This window comes from Canis lupus, chromosome 3, assembly GCF_003254725.2.
Source record: "Canis lupus dingo isolate Sandy chromosome 3, ASM325472v2, whole genome shotgun sequence".
NCBI classification, from domain to species: Eukaryota; Metazoa; Chordata; class Mammalia; order Carnivora; family Canidae; genus Canis; species Canis lupus.
The window spans coordinates 17,960,808-17,975,277 of NC_064245.1; the positions used below are offsets into that span (position 1 = coordinate 17,960,808).

The 14,470-nt window shown below is 34.5% G+C and overlaps 1 protein-coding gene across 1 annotated transcript in view; it reads right to left on the reverse strand.

The window, feature by feature from the left end:
- ADGRV1 (adhesion G protein-coupled receptor V1) overlaps positions 1 to 14,470 on the reverse strand; it is a 517,368-nt gene that overhangs the window by 183,179 nt on the left and 319,719 nt on the right. Inside the window, exon 84 of the mRNA XM_025438360.3 lies at positions 2,446 to 2,562. Coding sequence (XP_025294145.3) covers positions 2,446 to 2,562 — 117 coding nt within the window. The remainder of the gene's footprint in view (positions 1 to 2,445; positions 2,563 to 14,470) is intronic.

Genomic DNA, 14,470 nt, shown 5'->3' on the forward strand with positions numbered 1-14,470 from the left:
TCCAGTATTTGTAGACAGCCATCACATCACTCTAAATTCTTTCCAGGTTAGTTATTTCCAGTAACCTCAGAGTTTCTTACAGGACTGTTTCCAACTTCTCATTAGCTGTTTAATGCTCCTGGTGAAACATGATTCATAAAAGTAGTTACAGGGTCCCAAGCTTGTCCTGAACATTTGTAGATTACAGTGTAACCACGATTCCTTCACCTGCCTCCAAGCTGTTATTAATGTAACCTAGGTCTGTGTTGTTTTTGTAGTTACTGTTTTAAGCAATCTGGTCACACATTAAATTGCTAATAAGTTTGTGTTAAATTAATATTTCAAGTTGTTCATCCTAACCCCTATCCGATTATGTCTCTTTCACTCCAATTTTCCATCTGTCACAGCACTTTCTCTATATTGATTCTATCTGCATCCCTAACCCAGGTAGCTCACTGTTTCAGCTGTCTTTTCAGCTCCATATCATCTGTATACCTGATAAGACAGTTTCCTGTGTCTTCATCCGAGTCATTAATCAAAAACTGAGTAAGTCAGGGACATGGACAAAGATCATCCACATAACCCTGGGGACCTCAGTCCAAGTGGATAAATAACAACATGCACAAAGTGCACATAAGAAGTTCAGCATTGATAAACTCTTAAAAAATTTTGCTGAGAGTCTAGCAAATATTTTGATTTCAGCAAATATTAAGTTTTATGTTATATGTTTTAGATTTAACTCTACTTTTTAATTTGGGGGGATTCTGAGAACACCATAAACTTTCCATTATTAGAGCTAAGACCCATGAAGTAACAATTCTATGCAGAAGGAATTATTATCACATGCAGATTAAGAAACAAAACCTTGGAAGAGTCAGTAACTTGATTAAGGTTACAAAGATAGTGGCAAAAGCAGAATTCAAACCCAGATTCAGAGCTCTAATTATTGCAACTACTTCTATTAACTAAGTAACTCAGTTCAGTTCTGCATACAACTATAATATCGTACCTGGGAAAATATCCCTTCCACGAGTCACTATGGTATTCTCACATGCTTTCGCTATTGCTGTACAGTGAAAACCCCACACCCTTTTATTCAACAAGAAGAAAAGAATATGCAAATGACTGAATGCATCTGTTTACATAAAATAGTTCACTAGCATACTCAAAAACACATATGAAACAACTTCTATCATGTGAAAGATTTCACAATTCTATTATGTAGAAAGCATCACCAAAGGCAGCATTTCATTTAGTTGAGCCATTTAATTGACGAGTTGGATCCAACTTTCATATTTGCTTCTTTATCAAGTAAATCAGCATAGGACAATAAAGAGAATTTGGGATTTTAGTCAGAAAAGGAAGAGTTCAAGTCTCTTCCCAACATTTACTAGTTTCTCAGAAGAGTATACTAGAACTCTTCAGCTCTCACCCTGTACTTTCTCTCTTCCAAAGCAGTGGATTTATTTTTCAACTGTAAGTCAACAATTTTCTAAAGTATTTATATAGCCTGGGCCTCCATTCTGAGACTTAGTCCTGTGTATCCCACTTCTCTCACAATTCTCACTGGAGGAACTTCACACTCTGTATGTCCTAAAATTCTTATCCTCCTTCCTGCAATTTTCAGGTGTCATTATTTCAGTTCAAAGCACCACCATCCTTTCAGCCACTCACACCAGAAACCTGGGGAACATTTTTGGTTCAACCATCTGTATTCTTCTTAACCAATCTCTACATTCTATTGTTATACTTAGAGAAAATAAAGAAATCTCAAAAGCTATCTTATTCCCTTTGCTGCTTCGGCCACTCCCAGCTTGGCCACAACACCACCTTGTTCTTTTGCATGGAAACAGCTTAGTTCCCATACCAACTCTTCTGTCACCAATTCACTACAAACAGGGAGATATTTCCAAAATACAAATATTATCATGTGATTTAATTCTATTACCTCCCCTAGAAAAAAGTTCATATTCCTTACTGGGCTTGTGGGTCCACATCACAGGCCTCATCACCTACCACTCCCTTATTTCTGCCCCTACTATGTTTCTTCTCATTTCCCCAAATGAGATTTTTTTTTCTTTAAGATTATTTATTTTATTAATAAATTATTAACTAATTATTTTATTTATTTGAGAGAGTGAGAGAGGGCACAAGAGTGAGCAAGCACGAGCAGAGGGAGAAGGAGAAGTAGACTTCCTGCTGAGCAAGAAGCCGGATGCAGGGCTTGATCCCAGGGCCCTGAGATCATGACGTGAGCCAAAGGCAGATGCCTAACCAACTGAGCCACTCAGGCATTTCTAATGTTGTTTGGCTTATAAAGTTTTCTTTCCCCTGATCTCAAGGGAATGTGGTAATGGATATATGGAATCATTTCCATTTCAGCATAAAGTATAGCAGGTAGGAAGACTCTCCATGCAGAGTCACTGGAAAGTAGAAGGAGTGGGGAGGAGGAAATGAAATACCAACCTGAATGAGCATCCAGCTAAACTGGCAAAGATACAGATAATGTGTGACAGCAGCCACGGCCGAACAGCTCTCATCTGTGAGCTGGGGACTTGCATATGCGGACACCAGAAATGCAACCTGTAAGAAACAAATACCTGTATTTTAAAATCATGTTAAAATTAATCAAGAATATTAAGAAAACAAGCTGTTTTCTTATCAGAACCTAGGATTCAATGACTCAAAGGGAAAATAGTTGATCTGTTGCTCAAATTGCGATGGTGAGCAGTCATTCAAAAAATGGCAATGCATAGATTCTTATCTTTATTCTCTTTATTCCACTTATTTGAATATAGTTGACGTAATGTTATTTTAGTTTCAAGTGTACAACTTGGTGATTTGATGAATTTATACCTGCTGTGTTCACCACAAGTGTAGCTACTGTCATCTGTAGATACTCAATAAATACTTGTTGAGTAAATGAATAAATAAATGAGGTGAAACACTCTTGGGGGTTCTACCATTTTGTATTTTTTATATGTGCTTACTGTGTTAAGTTTTGTTATGACAAATAGAGATGGGAAGGGACAATTTGAAGCAATTAGTATACCATAACTTCTTAAGGAATAAACTCCCTTTTTAGGGCCAAGCCTTTTTGATTTTATATTTTACATTTTAATAAGCTATTACTATGCCTGGAATATACAAATGTTCCATAAATAATTGTTTAAAGAAAGAATGATCGATTCCAAAAAGACAGACTGGTGTTACAAGAAGAAAACTAGCTGACTTAGGCTTCAAAACCTCACTTCTGAGAAGGAAACACAAATACTTTTAAGTCTGTTTGAATTTTTTAAAAAATAAATAATGTGCTCAAAACCAAATTAGAACAATAGAACTAAGTGCTGTTTCTATTTTCAAATGAAGTATGCCTCCCCAATTCCTTTGTTCCAAAGGTTGTGTCATTAAATCTCCTTGAAAATATCTACCCAATGGTGGCCCTATGGTAGTAGAATCACTGTGGTGAATTTGTCAGGATCTGGGTTGAGGCCTTACATGCTCCCAATGTCTCCACTTTGCAGGGCAAGACTCACTGTCACCAGACTACTTAGTCAATTAAAGAAGAAACCAAAATGCTAATTAAAAAATTTACAATGATATATATCTCATGCCATGCTGAAGTGACTTTTCCCTCTTGGAAATTATTTGAGTGCTTACTGTACCAGGTATAAAAGAAAAAAAAAACAACAACCCTTCCCCCCCCCTTTTTTTTAAGCTGTAGACACTAAACTCAGTTTACCCTTATGGGACTAATTTCTTCATCAGTAGTAGGAAGAAGATGAAAAAGATATATTCTAACACCCCTTATCACCCCAGGATTCCAGGATTATTTTTTATTTTTATTTTAAAAAATTATTTATTCATGAGAGACACAGAGAGGCAGAGACATAGGCAGAAGAAAAGGCAGGCACCTCACAGGGATCCCAATATGAGACTCTATCCCCCGACCGGGGATCATGTCCTGAGCTGAAGGCAGACGTTGAAACGCTGAGCCACCCAGGCGTCCCCCAGGCCTCTAAGTCCCATTTGCCCCACATACTTTTCCTATGCTTATCTTCCACAAGACCTTTCCAAACATTTTACTCTAAGTGTACTGATTGCTATTCCTAAAACATGTTCCATCATCTCTTTGCCTTTTTCTTCTTCCTTCTCCTACCTAGAATTTGTTTCTCATCTTCTTTCCCTGCTGAAATTATGTCTATTTTTCAAGCCATGGTTGAAATGTCAACTCTATCATGGCTATATGGCTATTTTCTTTTAACCATAAACAAATTTTCCCTCTTCTGAATTTTTAAAATAGGATTTTATTAACAGAAAGGTTGGTTTTCCTATAAACTTCAATTCTCCCAACTATTAGATAAAAACAGCCTTAATCTCTTGGAAAACTGTCAACTCCTTAGAGGCAATGATTTGATCTTCTTCTCTATTATAATTATTTTGAAATACATTTTTTTTAAAAAGAAAACATAGCAAGTACTCATTATCTTGTACAGATCCTATCATGGGTTTGAGCATATCGTTTTTAAAACAGCTTTACTGAAGTATGATTGACAGACAACAAATGGTACATGTTTAAAGTTTGTATGATTTAACAAGTTTTGACATATATACACCTGTGTAACTATCATCACAATCAAGATAATTAACATATACATTCTTCCCAAAAGTTTCCTCATGACCTTCATAGTACCTCCCTAGTAGTATTTTAATTATGTATTCTTTCACCTATTGATGGATATTTGGGTTGCTTCCAGTTTTTTATTTTTACAAATAAAGTAGCTATGAATGCATGAGTCGTTGTATGGACATATGCTTTCTATTTCTCTCGAATAAATGTCTAGGAGGGGAATAGCTAGATCCTATGACAAGTGTGCATTTAATATTCTTAGGATTTGATACATTATTTTCCAAAATGTTGTAACATTTTCCACTCTTACCAGCAATATATAAGTGTCCAGCTGCTCCACATTCTCACTAAAACTTGTTCTAGTTAGTCAAAAAAAATTTTAGCCTTTCTTATCTAATAGGTATGTGTTGTTCCTCATTGTGGTTTAAATATGTATTTTCCTAATCAGTAATGATATTGATAATTTTTTCATGTGTCTAACTGCAATCCGTATCTCTTCTTTGAAGAAATGCCTGTTTAGCTCTTTAGCCTTTTATTTGTTTTTTAAGATTTTATTTATTTATTCATGAGAAACACAGAGAGACATAGGCAGAAGGAGAAGCAGGCCCCTCACAAGTAGCCTGATGTGGGACTCAACGTGGGACTTGACCCCTGAACTAGGGATCATGTCCTGAGCCAAAGGCAGACGCTCAACTGCTGAGCCACCCAGGCATCCCTCTTTTGCCTATTTTTAAAATTGGGTTGTATTCTTACTGTCTAGTTTTAGGAGTTCTTTTTATATTCATGATACAAGTCTTTCCTCAGACATTTGATTTGCAAATATTTCCTTCTATTCTGTGGCTTGTTTTCAAAAATTCTCTTAATAATGTAATTGGAAGAACGAAAGTTTTTTTTTTAAGATTTATTTATTTATTCAGAGAGAGAGAGAGAGAGAGAGAGGCAGAGACACAGGCAGAGGGAGAAGCAGGCTCCATGCAGGAAGCCTGACGTGGGACTCGATCCCACGTCTCCAGGATCATGCCCTAAACCGCTGCAGGTGGCACTAAACCGCTGCGCTACCAGGGCTGCCCAAGAACAAAAGTTTTTAGCATTGGTGAAACCCAATTGTGCATTGAACCATACTTTTTGACCTTTTATAGCTTATACTTCTGACATCATAGCTAAGAAAACTTTGCTTAACACAAATTCACATCGGTTTTCCCATATATTTTTCTAGAAGTTTTATAATTCTAAGTTTTAAAATTAGGTCTTTGATCAATTTTGAGTTATTTTGAATATATGGTCCAAAGCTTTTTGTTTTGCAGTGGATATCCAACCTTCTGGTATAATTTTTTCTGAAATTTTTTTCTATCCTTTCTCTACTGAATTACCTTTATATTATTGCCTATATATGTGGGAGTCTGCTTCTGGACTCTCTAATCTGTTCCACCAATCAATTTGTCTGTGTTTACACCAACACCACTTCATCTTGATGACGGTAGCTATAATTCTTGAAAATAGGTAGCATTAGAATGTAACTTGTTCTTCTTTGTCAAAGAAATTTTGGTTATTCCAAGTCATCCGAATTTCCATATGAATTTTTGAACTAGAGAGTAGACTTTTACAAAAAATAAAAGCCTGCTGAGTTTTGATTGGAATTGTGTTTACTTGAGACCTGACACATTAACAGTTCAACTCTTCGATCTTGTGAACACTGGGTACATTTCCATGTACTTAGGTTTTCTTTAATTTCTCTCAGGAGTGTTTTGCAATTGTCCATGTACAGGTCCTTACATATATTTTTAAAAGATTCATCTCTAAGTATTTGAGAATTCTGTCATTATTGTAATTGCTATTTCATTAAATTTTAATTTCTGATATTCACTGCTAGCATATAGAAATACAATTGATTTTTGTATATTGATCTTCCATCCTGCAAACTTACAGAATACACTTGCTAGTTTGAGTCGCTCTTTTGTAGAAAACATCATTATTTTCTACATAAAGGATTAATGTCATCTCTGCATAAATGGAATTTTGCTTATTTTTCTAATAATAATGGCTTTAATTTATTTTTCTTGCTTAACTGTACTTGTTGGCAACGGATATAAAGTATACACACACATACAATATTGAAAAGAGGTGGCAAACATGAATACCCATGCTTTTTTTCTGATCTCAGGGTAAAAACATTCGGTTTTTCACCATTAAGTATTTCTTTGGGCTGAATTGTGCCCCCCTCAAATTCATACGTTGAAGTCCTAACCTCCAGTAACTCAGAATATAATTGTATATGAAAATGAGGTCATTAAAGACATAATTAAATTAAAATGAAGTCTTTAGGTTGGGCTGTTATCCAATATGACTAGTTTCCTTATAAGAGGAGAAAATACACGCAAACACATGTACAGAAGAAAGACCAAGTGTATACAAAGGGAGAAGACAGCAAGGAGGGAGGCCTCAATATGAAATCCACCCTGTCAACACCTAAATCTCAGATTTCTAGCTTTTAGGACTGCGAGGAAATAAGTGTCTTATTTGAGCTATCTAGTCTGTGGTATTTTGTTATGGATGCCCTAGCAAATGAATACAAGTAGGAGGCTAGTTATGTAATTTTTTTTATAGATGCTATTATCAAGTTAAGGAAACACCCCTCTATCCCTACTTGGTTGGGAGTTTTTACCAGCAATAGATATTGAATTTTGGCAAACACTATTTTGCTATTGAAATCACAAAAACATTTATTCCAGTTTTGTTTGTTAATATGATGCATTGATTTGATTAATATTCAAATATTAAACCAACTTTGCATTACTAGGATAGTTATCACTTTGTTGTGATGTACTGTCCTTTTGATTTGCTAAAACTATATTAAGAATGTCTGCATCAATGCTCATGAGGAACACTGATTAGTACTTGTCTTGTAATGTCCTTGTCTCATTTTGGTATCAGGGCAATGTTAGTTTTAGGGAGTTGGGAAATATTTCCTCTTTTTTAGTTTTCCCAAAAAAACTTGTATAGAATTCATAATTTTTTCTTCCTTAAATTTTTGATAAAATTCATCAATAAAACGCACATTAGGACAATAGTTTTCTCAGTGACAAAATTTTTCAATATAAATTCAATTTCTTTAATACATATAGAGCTATTCAGAAAACCTCCTTCTCCTTGAATGAGTTTCGGTAATATGTGTCTTTTTAAGTAATTTTCTATTTAACCAAAATTGGAAAATCTGTTGGTATATACAATATTCCCTTACTATTCTTTTAAGATCTTTAGAATCTGTAGTGATGCCACTTTTCTGTTTTGATATTGGTAATTCAGATCTCTTTTTTTTTTTCTTGATCATTCTGAAAGATTGGTCACATTATCGATCTTCTTAAAGAACTGGCTCTTGGTCTCACTGATTTTTCTCTATTGTTTTGCCATTTTCTATCTCAGTGATTTCTGCCCTGTTCTTTATTATTCATTTCTTCTATGTATTTTTAATTTAAAAATTATTTTTCTTTTTATGTGGTCATATTTTTGAAACCTTACTTCTTTTTCTAACATAGGCGTTTAGTTCTATAGACTTTCTCCTAATATTGCTTTAGCAAGATCCTTCAAATTTGGATATATTGTTACATTTTTATTCAGTTCAAAATACTTTGAAACTTCCCTATTGATTTCTTTATGACTTATGGATTATTTGTAAGTGTGCCAGTTAGTTTCCAAGTGTTTGAGGATGTTCCAGTGATCTTTCCGTTGATTTCTAGTTTAATTCCATTGTGGTCAGAGGACATACTCTCTATAACTTTAGTCATTGTGAATTTACTAGCCTAGGTTTTGTGTGTACTTTATAAAAATGTGTACTCTACTATTGTTGGTTTGAGTGTTTTATAAATCTCAATAGGTCATGTTGGATGATAACCTTTAAAAATATTCTATATTTTAAAATTGCTCTCCCAACTGTTCTTTTTAAAAATCTCTATCAATTTTTGAAAGACAGGTCTTTAAATTCCCAACTATAATTGTGGATTTGTCAGGTATTCTTTGTAGTTTGATAAATTTTTGCATGATATAAAAATATATGTATATAATTTACAAAAAAGTAGTTTATAAAAAAGTATATTTTAAAGCCTCAATGTCTAGCATAGAGCCCAATGTGGGGCTTGAACTCAGAACTCTGAGATCAAGACCTGAGCTGAGATCAAGTGTCAGATGTTTAACTGACTGAGCCACCCAGGTGGCCCTGCATAGTATATTTGGTATATTTGGAAGCTTAGTTATTAAGTACCTGAATATTAGGGGTAATTATATCCTCTCAATAAACTGACCCCTTTGATGTTATGGAATGGTCTTCTTTTTCTCTGGTATCACCTTGCTCTAAAATCTACTTTGTTGTTTAAATAGAGTCAATCCAATTTTTTCCCATCTTTTTACTTTCAACCAATAGCTGTTTTTATATTTGAAGTTTTGAAGTGTGTTTCTTGTAGGCAGTGTATAATTGTGCCTTGCTTTTTTATTCAATTTGAAAATCTCCTTCTAAATTGCATGTAATCTGATTTTGTGTGCTGAAGTTTAAGTCCAGCATCGTGCTGCTCAATTTTTGTTTGTTACATCTTGAGAATTACCTGGTGATAATTTATTTCAGCTATTGTACATTTGAAAACATCTTATTCAACTTTTATTCTTTTCAAAAAATATTTAATTAATTAATTAATTAATTAATTAATTTATTTATTTATTTTAGAGGGGGAAGGAGAGGCAGATGGATATATAGAGAGAGAATCTCACGCAGACTCTCCGGTGAGCACAGAACCGTACATAGGACTTCATCTCAAGACTCTGAGATCGACCTGAGCTGAAACCGACAGTCAGATGCTCAACTGACGAGCCACCCAGGTACCCCCAACCTTTATTCTGAAAAATATTTTGGTTGACTGTTTTTTTTCTCCTTTAGTACTTAAACATGTTGCTCTGCTATGTTTTTTTAAAACTTTATTTATTTATTCATGAGACACAGAGAGAGAGGCTCTGCTGTGTTTTACAGAAATAATTTTGACAAGAAATTTGATGAAATTTTTGTTTCTTCCTCTGTATGGTTTTTTTTGGTTTTAATTTTTGTTGCTTTTTAGATTTTCCTCTGTATGTTGGTTTTGTTCAATTGGATCATGATATGCTTTTGTATAGTTTCTTCATATTTCTTCTGTTTTTAAGAAATTTGGAAATTTTTAATCATTACTTTTTAAAATGCCTTGCCCAGCCACTAAGTGTTCTTTCACCTCTCTTTCTGGTGTCTCAATTACACATATATGAAATGCTTAATTTTTTCAACACAGCTCACGGGTGCCCTGTTGATTTATTTTGACTTCCTTTTCTCTTTTTCATTTTATTTTATTTATTTTTTTTACTTTTTATTTATTTATGATAGTCACAGAGAGAGAGAGAGAGAGAGAGAGAGAGGCAGAGACACAGGCAGAGGGAGAAGCAGGCTCCATGCACCGGGAGCCCGACGTGGGATTCGATCCCGGGTCTCCAGGATCGCGCCTCGGGCCAAAGGCAAGCGCTAAACCGCTGCGCCACCCAGGGATCCCTCTTTTTCATTTTAGAATAATTAGTACTGCTGTTTATCAAATTTACTTATTTTTCCTTCTGCTATTTCTTATCTGCTATTAATCCCAACCAGGGTACTTTTCATCTCACACTTTGCAGTTTTCATTTCTAAAATTTTGATTTAGTTTACTTTTAATATCTACCATGTTTCTGCTTAACTTTTGAATGCATAGAGTCAACCATCATAAATGTATTGATGTCGTGGTCTGCCGATTCTAACACCTGAAAAATTTCAGTATTAGTTGATTTATTGTTTTAATATCTTAATTTTGTGTCATATTTTCTTGCCTTTCATCATGTCTTATAGTTTTTCATTGAATATCAAATATTGTGATTTTACCCCTGTGGGTGTTGGATATTTGTATTCCTATATTTTTGAGCTTTGTCCTAGGATGCATGTGGAAGCAGTTTGGTCTTTTCAATTCTTGCTATTAAGATGTATTGGGCCATGTGCTCAGGCTGCTCATTCTAACAGGGCTGATGCAAGATCCTTCTGTGTACTCTACCCAGGTTTGTGGATCTTGTGGTTTTTTAGTTTAATAGTGGGAAAAGACACTATTCTTGTCTTTGTGTAAGCACCTCCCATTATTCTCTTTTGCCTTTTAGGGGATGCTTTCTTAGACTTGGGTCATTTCCTCGTACACATGGGCTAGTCAGTACTCAGCTGAACACTAAGAACCCTTTGCAAATCTCCAGGGTTCTTTCTGTTCCAGTACTCTAGTCTGAAAACTTTAGTCACCTTGGTTTCCTCAGACTCCCATCTTGTCTCCTTAGTTCTGTGACTGCAGACTCCACTTCAGTTCCTCCTTTTTGTGTCAAAATCTAGAAAATTTTATAAGACAGTATTCCAGGGTAATTATTAAACTCACCCTGTTTGTTCTTATACCTCAGAGATCCTTATTCTTCCACTGCCTGATGGCTAGCCTATTGAAATTATTGTTTTGTACACTGTTCCATTTTTTTCATTTGTTTCAGATCTGAGGGTAAATCTGGTCCCCATTATTTCATCCTGCCTTGAAGCAGAATCTTGCAGGTATTAATACCTTTTAGATCTTGTTATTAATTTCCTATTTTCCCTGAAGTTAAAATATTTACTATTATTATGGTACTCTGTCTTGAGCGTAACTAAACAGCATTTGAATCTAAATCATCCACTTACTCTATTTTGTGAATTTTTATAGGTCTCATTTTCTAATGCACTTAGCATCTCCTGATCAGAAAAGTTTTTTTTACTCTCTTCTTCCAAAGTTAACTGATGAGTAAGCTGTTTTAAACATTTGTTTCAATGACAAAAGAAAGATATTTTAAGATTAAAAAAACACACAAAATGCTGAGCTCTAAATTATTTCTGCTACTTGTAAATCATTAATGTCTGCAAAATCCCTTTCATTAGAAAATTGTGTATAACATTAATCCGATGCTAAAGACAAAGAGAACTTTGTATGCTGCTGATGTATTGGCCATTGCCAATGTGGCAATGCCAATGATAATGGAATTCACAAAGTATAATGACATTTCCATGACTAATGCATTCATTCTGTGGTGACAGGCTCTCCTTTGTTTAACTTTTAATCAGCATTATCTGTGTAACTTTTAAAATTATTTGAAGAAACATTTAAAACTATTTGAAAAACTTTAACAGAGTGCTAAACATAAAACATCAATTGAACTCAATGATCATAGTTAATTCCTTATGCACCAAGGTAGAACCCAGAAAAGGAAAGATTATCATTTTTTTTTATTGGTATGCTCAGTAGACTGCCTGTAGTATGTCCCTAAAAACAAAACACTTGGAATAAGGCCATACTTAATTTCTCATATCTTTTTTCACTACCTTGAGATTACATAGTACATTTACTATCTCTCCCCTCCCCCTGCCCGACCTCACTCTCCACCCTCCTGCCCCACCCGGGGCTAGCATCTTTTTCACTACTTCAGCCTTTAAGGGAATGTTAAATACTCTGTCAATACCAAATCTGAATTTTCACTCTTATTAAAAACATTACACTTAACAATATAACTATTTTCACTGGAATACTTTAAATATTTTTGGATGCCTTTCCTATGGTCTCCATGTCACAGAACACAAAATCTATTATGCTTACATTCATAGCTAGCTAGCTAACTGGCTTGCTTGCTTCCTTCCTTCTCCTACAAATCCCAACTCTCTATGTTTTATACTTACTTTGACAGTTATATAAAATGTATGGAATCCAAGACCCTTGAATACTAAATGCCTTAGGTGTGTCAGGGAGGTATATTATGCAATGCAATAGTTTCTGGCAACCTCTGAATGTCAGAAACAGGTCTGAACAGGTTTTTATCATGATTACTTTTTTTATAGTTGCCATAGTGAAAATACAGTACCAAAATCAATCAACATTTACAGTTTTCGAATGGCACATTCTGTATATGTCCGGTCTTTAGTATATCCTTGTCCCTGCTGCTGTAAATAACACAAGATTGGCAGAACATGAAGCATGTCGTTTTCTCATCACATCCAATAATTAAAATTGACAAACACATACCTTTAAGGAAATCAGTCACTATTACTCAGAATCAGAAGCAGATGGAGATTGGGAGCGTCCACTTAGATTGTATATGTACATAGATTAAGTTATTTGTTTTATTTATTTTTTTAAGATATTTTATTTATTTATTCATGAGAGACACAGAGAGAGAGAGAGGCAGAGACACAGGCAGAGGGAGAAGCAGGCTCCATGCAGGGAGCCCGACCTGGGACTCTATCTCGGGTCTCCAGGATCACGCCCTGGGCTGAAAGCGGCGCTAAACTGCTGAGCCACCCAGGCTGCCCAAGTTATTTGTTTTAGTATGTGACTTCAGTCAGTCAATCAACTGTTGGTAATTATCATTAAAAAAAAAAAAACCCTTATACATATCACAATTTTTGTCATAGCTCATTTTTGGTAAAGGTAGACTGCTTGGCATATCTGTCCTCACAAATAAAGACATTTTAAAAGGCCATTCTGCAAGAAACAATGGTAGAATTTGCCAAAACAAAACAAAAACAAGACAAACCAACTCAGCCCCTCTTTCAGAAATTTTTAGAGGTGTTTTATTGTGTTTTTATTTCTTCTCTTTTCTAAGTAATTTTCTTTCTGAGGAAGAGATCTTTATGAGTCATGCATTACCACCAAGACTAGTCTTTTTCATCTGGTATAGAGCCAAAAAAGCACTCATTTATTTATATCAGTAATAATAACAATAATAATAATTACCATTTAATGAATGGTTATTACATGCCAGGTACTATACTAAATGCCTTACAAGACGTTATTTCATCTTATCTTATCTTAAACGTTTATTTCATCTTATCCCTAAATAACCCATGCAATTTAGAGATCATTGCCTCCATTTTATATTTCAGAGGAGGAAACTGAAGCTTAATAAAAGTTTAAAAAAAAAAGAAAAAGCTTAGGAAAGAAGTCCTATATTTTCCATAGGATTTTACACAATATGTGGATATCTAATATATTCTGTTATCATTAAAAATCAACTTCAACTTAAGATTTAGTTATCTTAGTATTTGCTTCAATGTAAGAAGTACTTTTAATTATTATTGATAATTATTTGATCAGTGCATTGGCATAGCTAAAATGAAATAAGCATAGCAAAAATTTGATTCACAATTAGACAAACCAAATACATTTCTATAAGCCTTTATTTATTTATAAGATTTTATTCATTTATTTGAGAGAGAGAGAGAGAGAGACAGAGAGAGAGAGAAAGAGTATAGGCAGGGGCAGAGGGAGGAGGAGAAGCTGGGGGTGGAGCCAATCATGACCTGAGCCAAAGGCAGACTTGAGCAAAAGCATCTGCTTAATGGACTGAAACACCCAGGGGCCGCTCTATGGGCCTTTAAAGAAAAAAGCTTTTATCTTTCATTCAGGTTCTTAAGGAATAAAAAGTGAAATAAATTTCCTATAGCTATTACCATATTCTTTCTCTGTTATGTAATTCTTTGTACCATTTCTCCTTTTAGAATTATGCCACAAAATTATGTCATAATGATTATTACATAAAGGCACACATTATTCTCACAATTAGTTTCAATTCATATTTGTACTTCAAATTAAGTTAAATAGCTAAATTTTTGTTTTAATTCTAGTACAGTTAACATACAGTGTTATATTAGTTTCAGGTGTACAGTATAGTGGATCAACAGTTTTATATAATACTCCGTGTTCATCACGGTAAGTGTACTCTTTAATCTCCATCACCCTATTTCACCCATTCACCCACCCACTTCTCCTCTGGCAACCCACC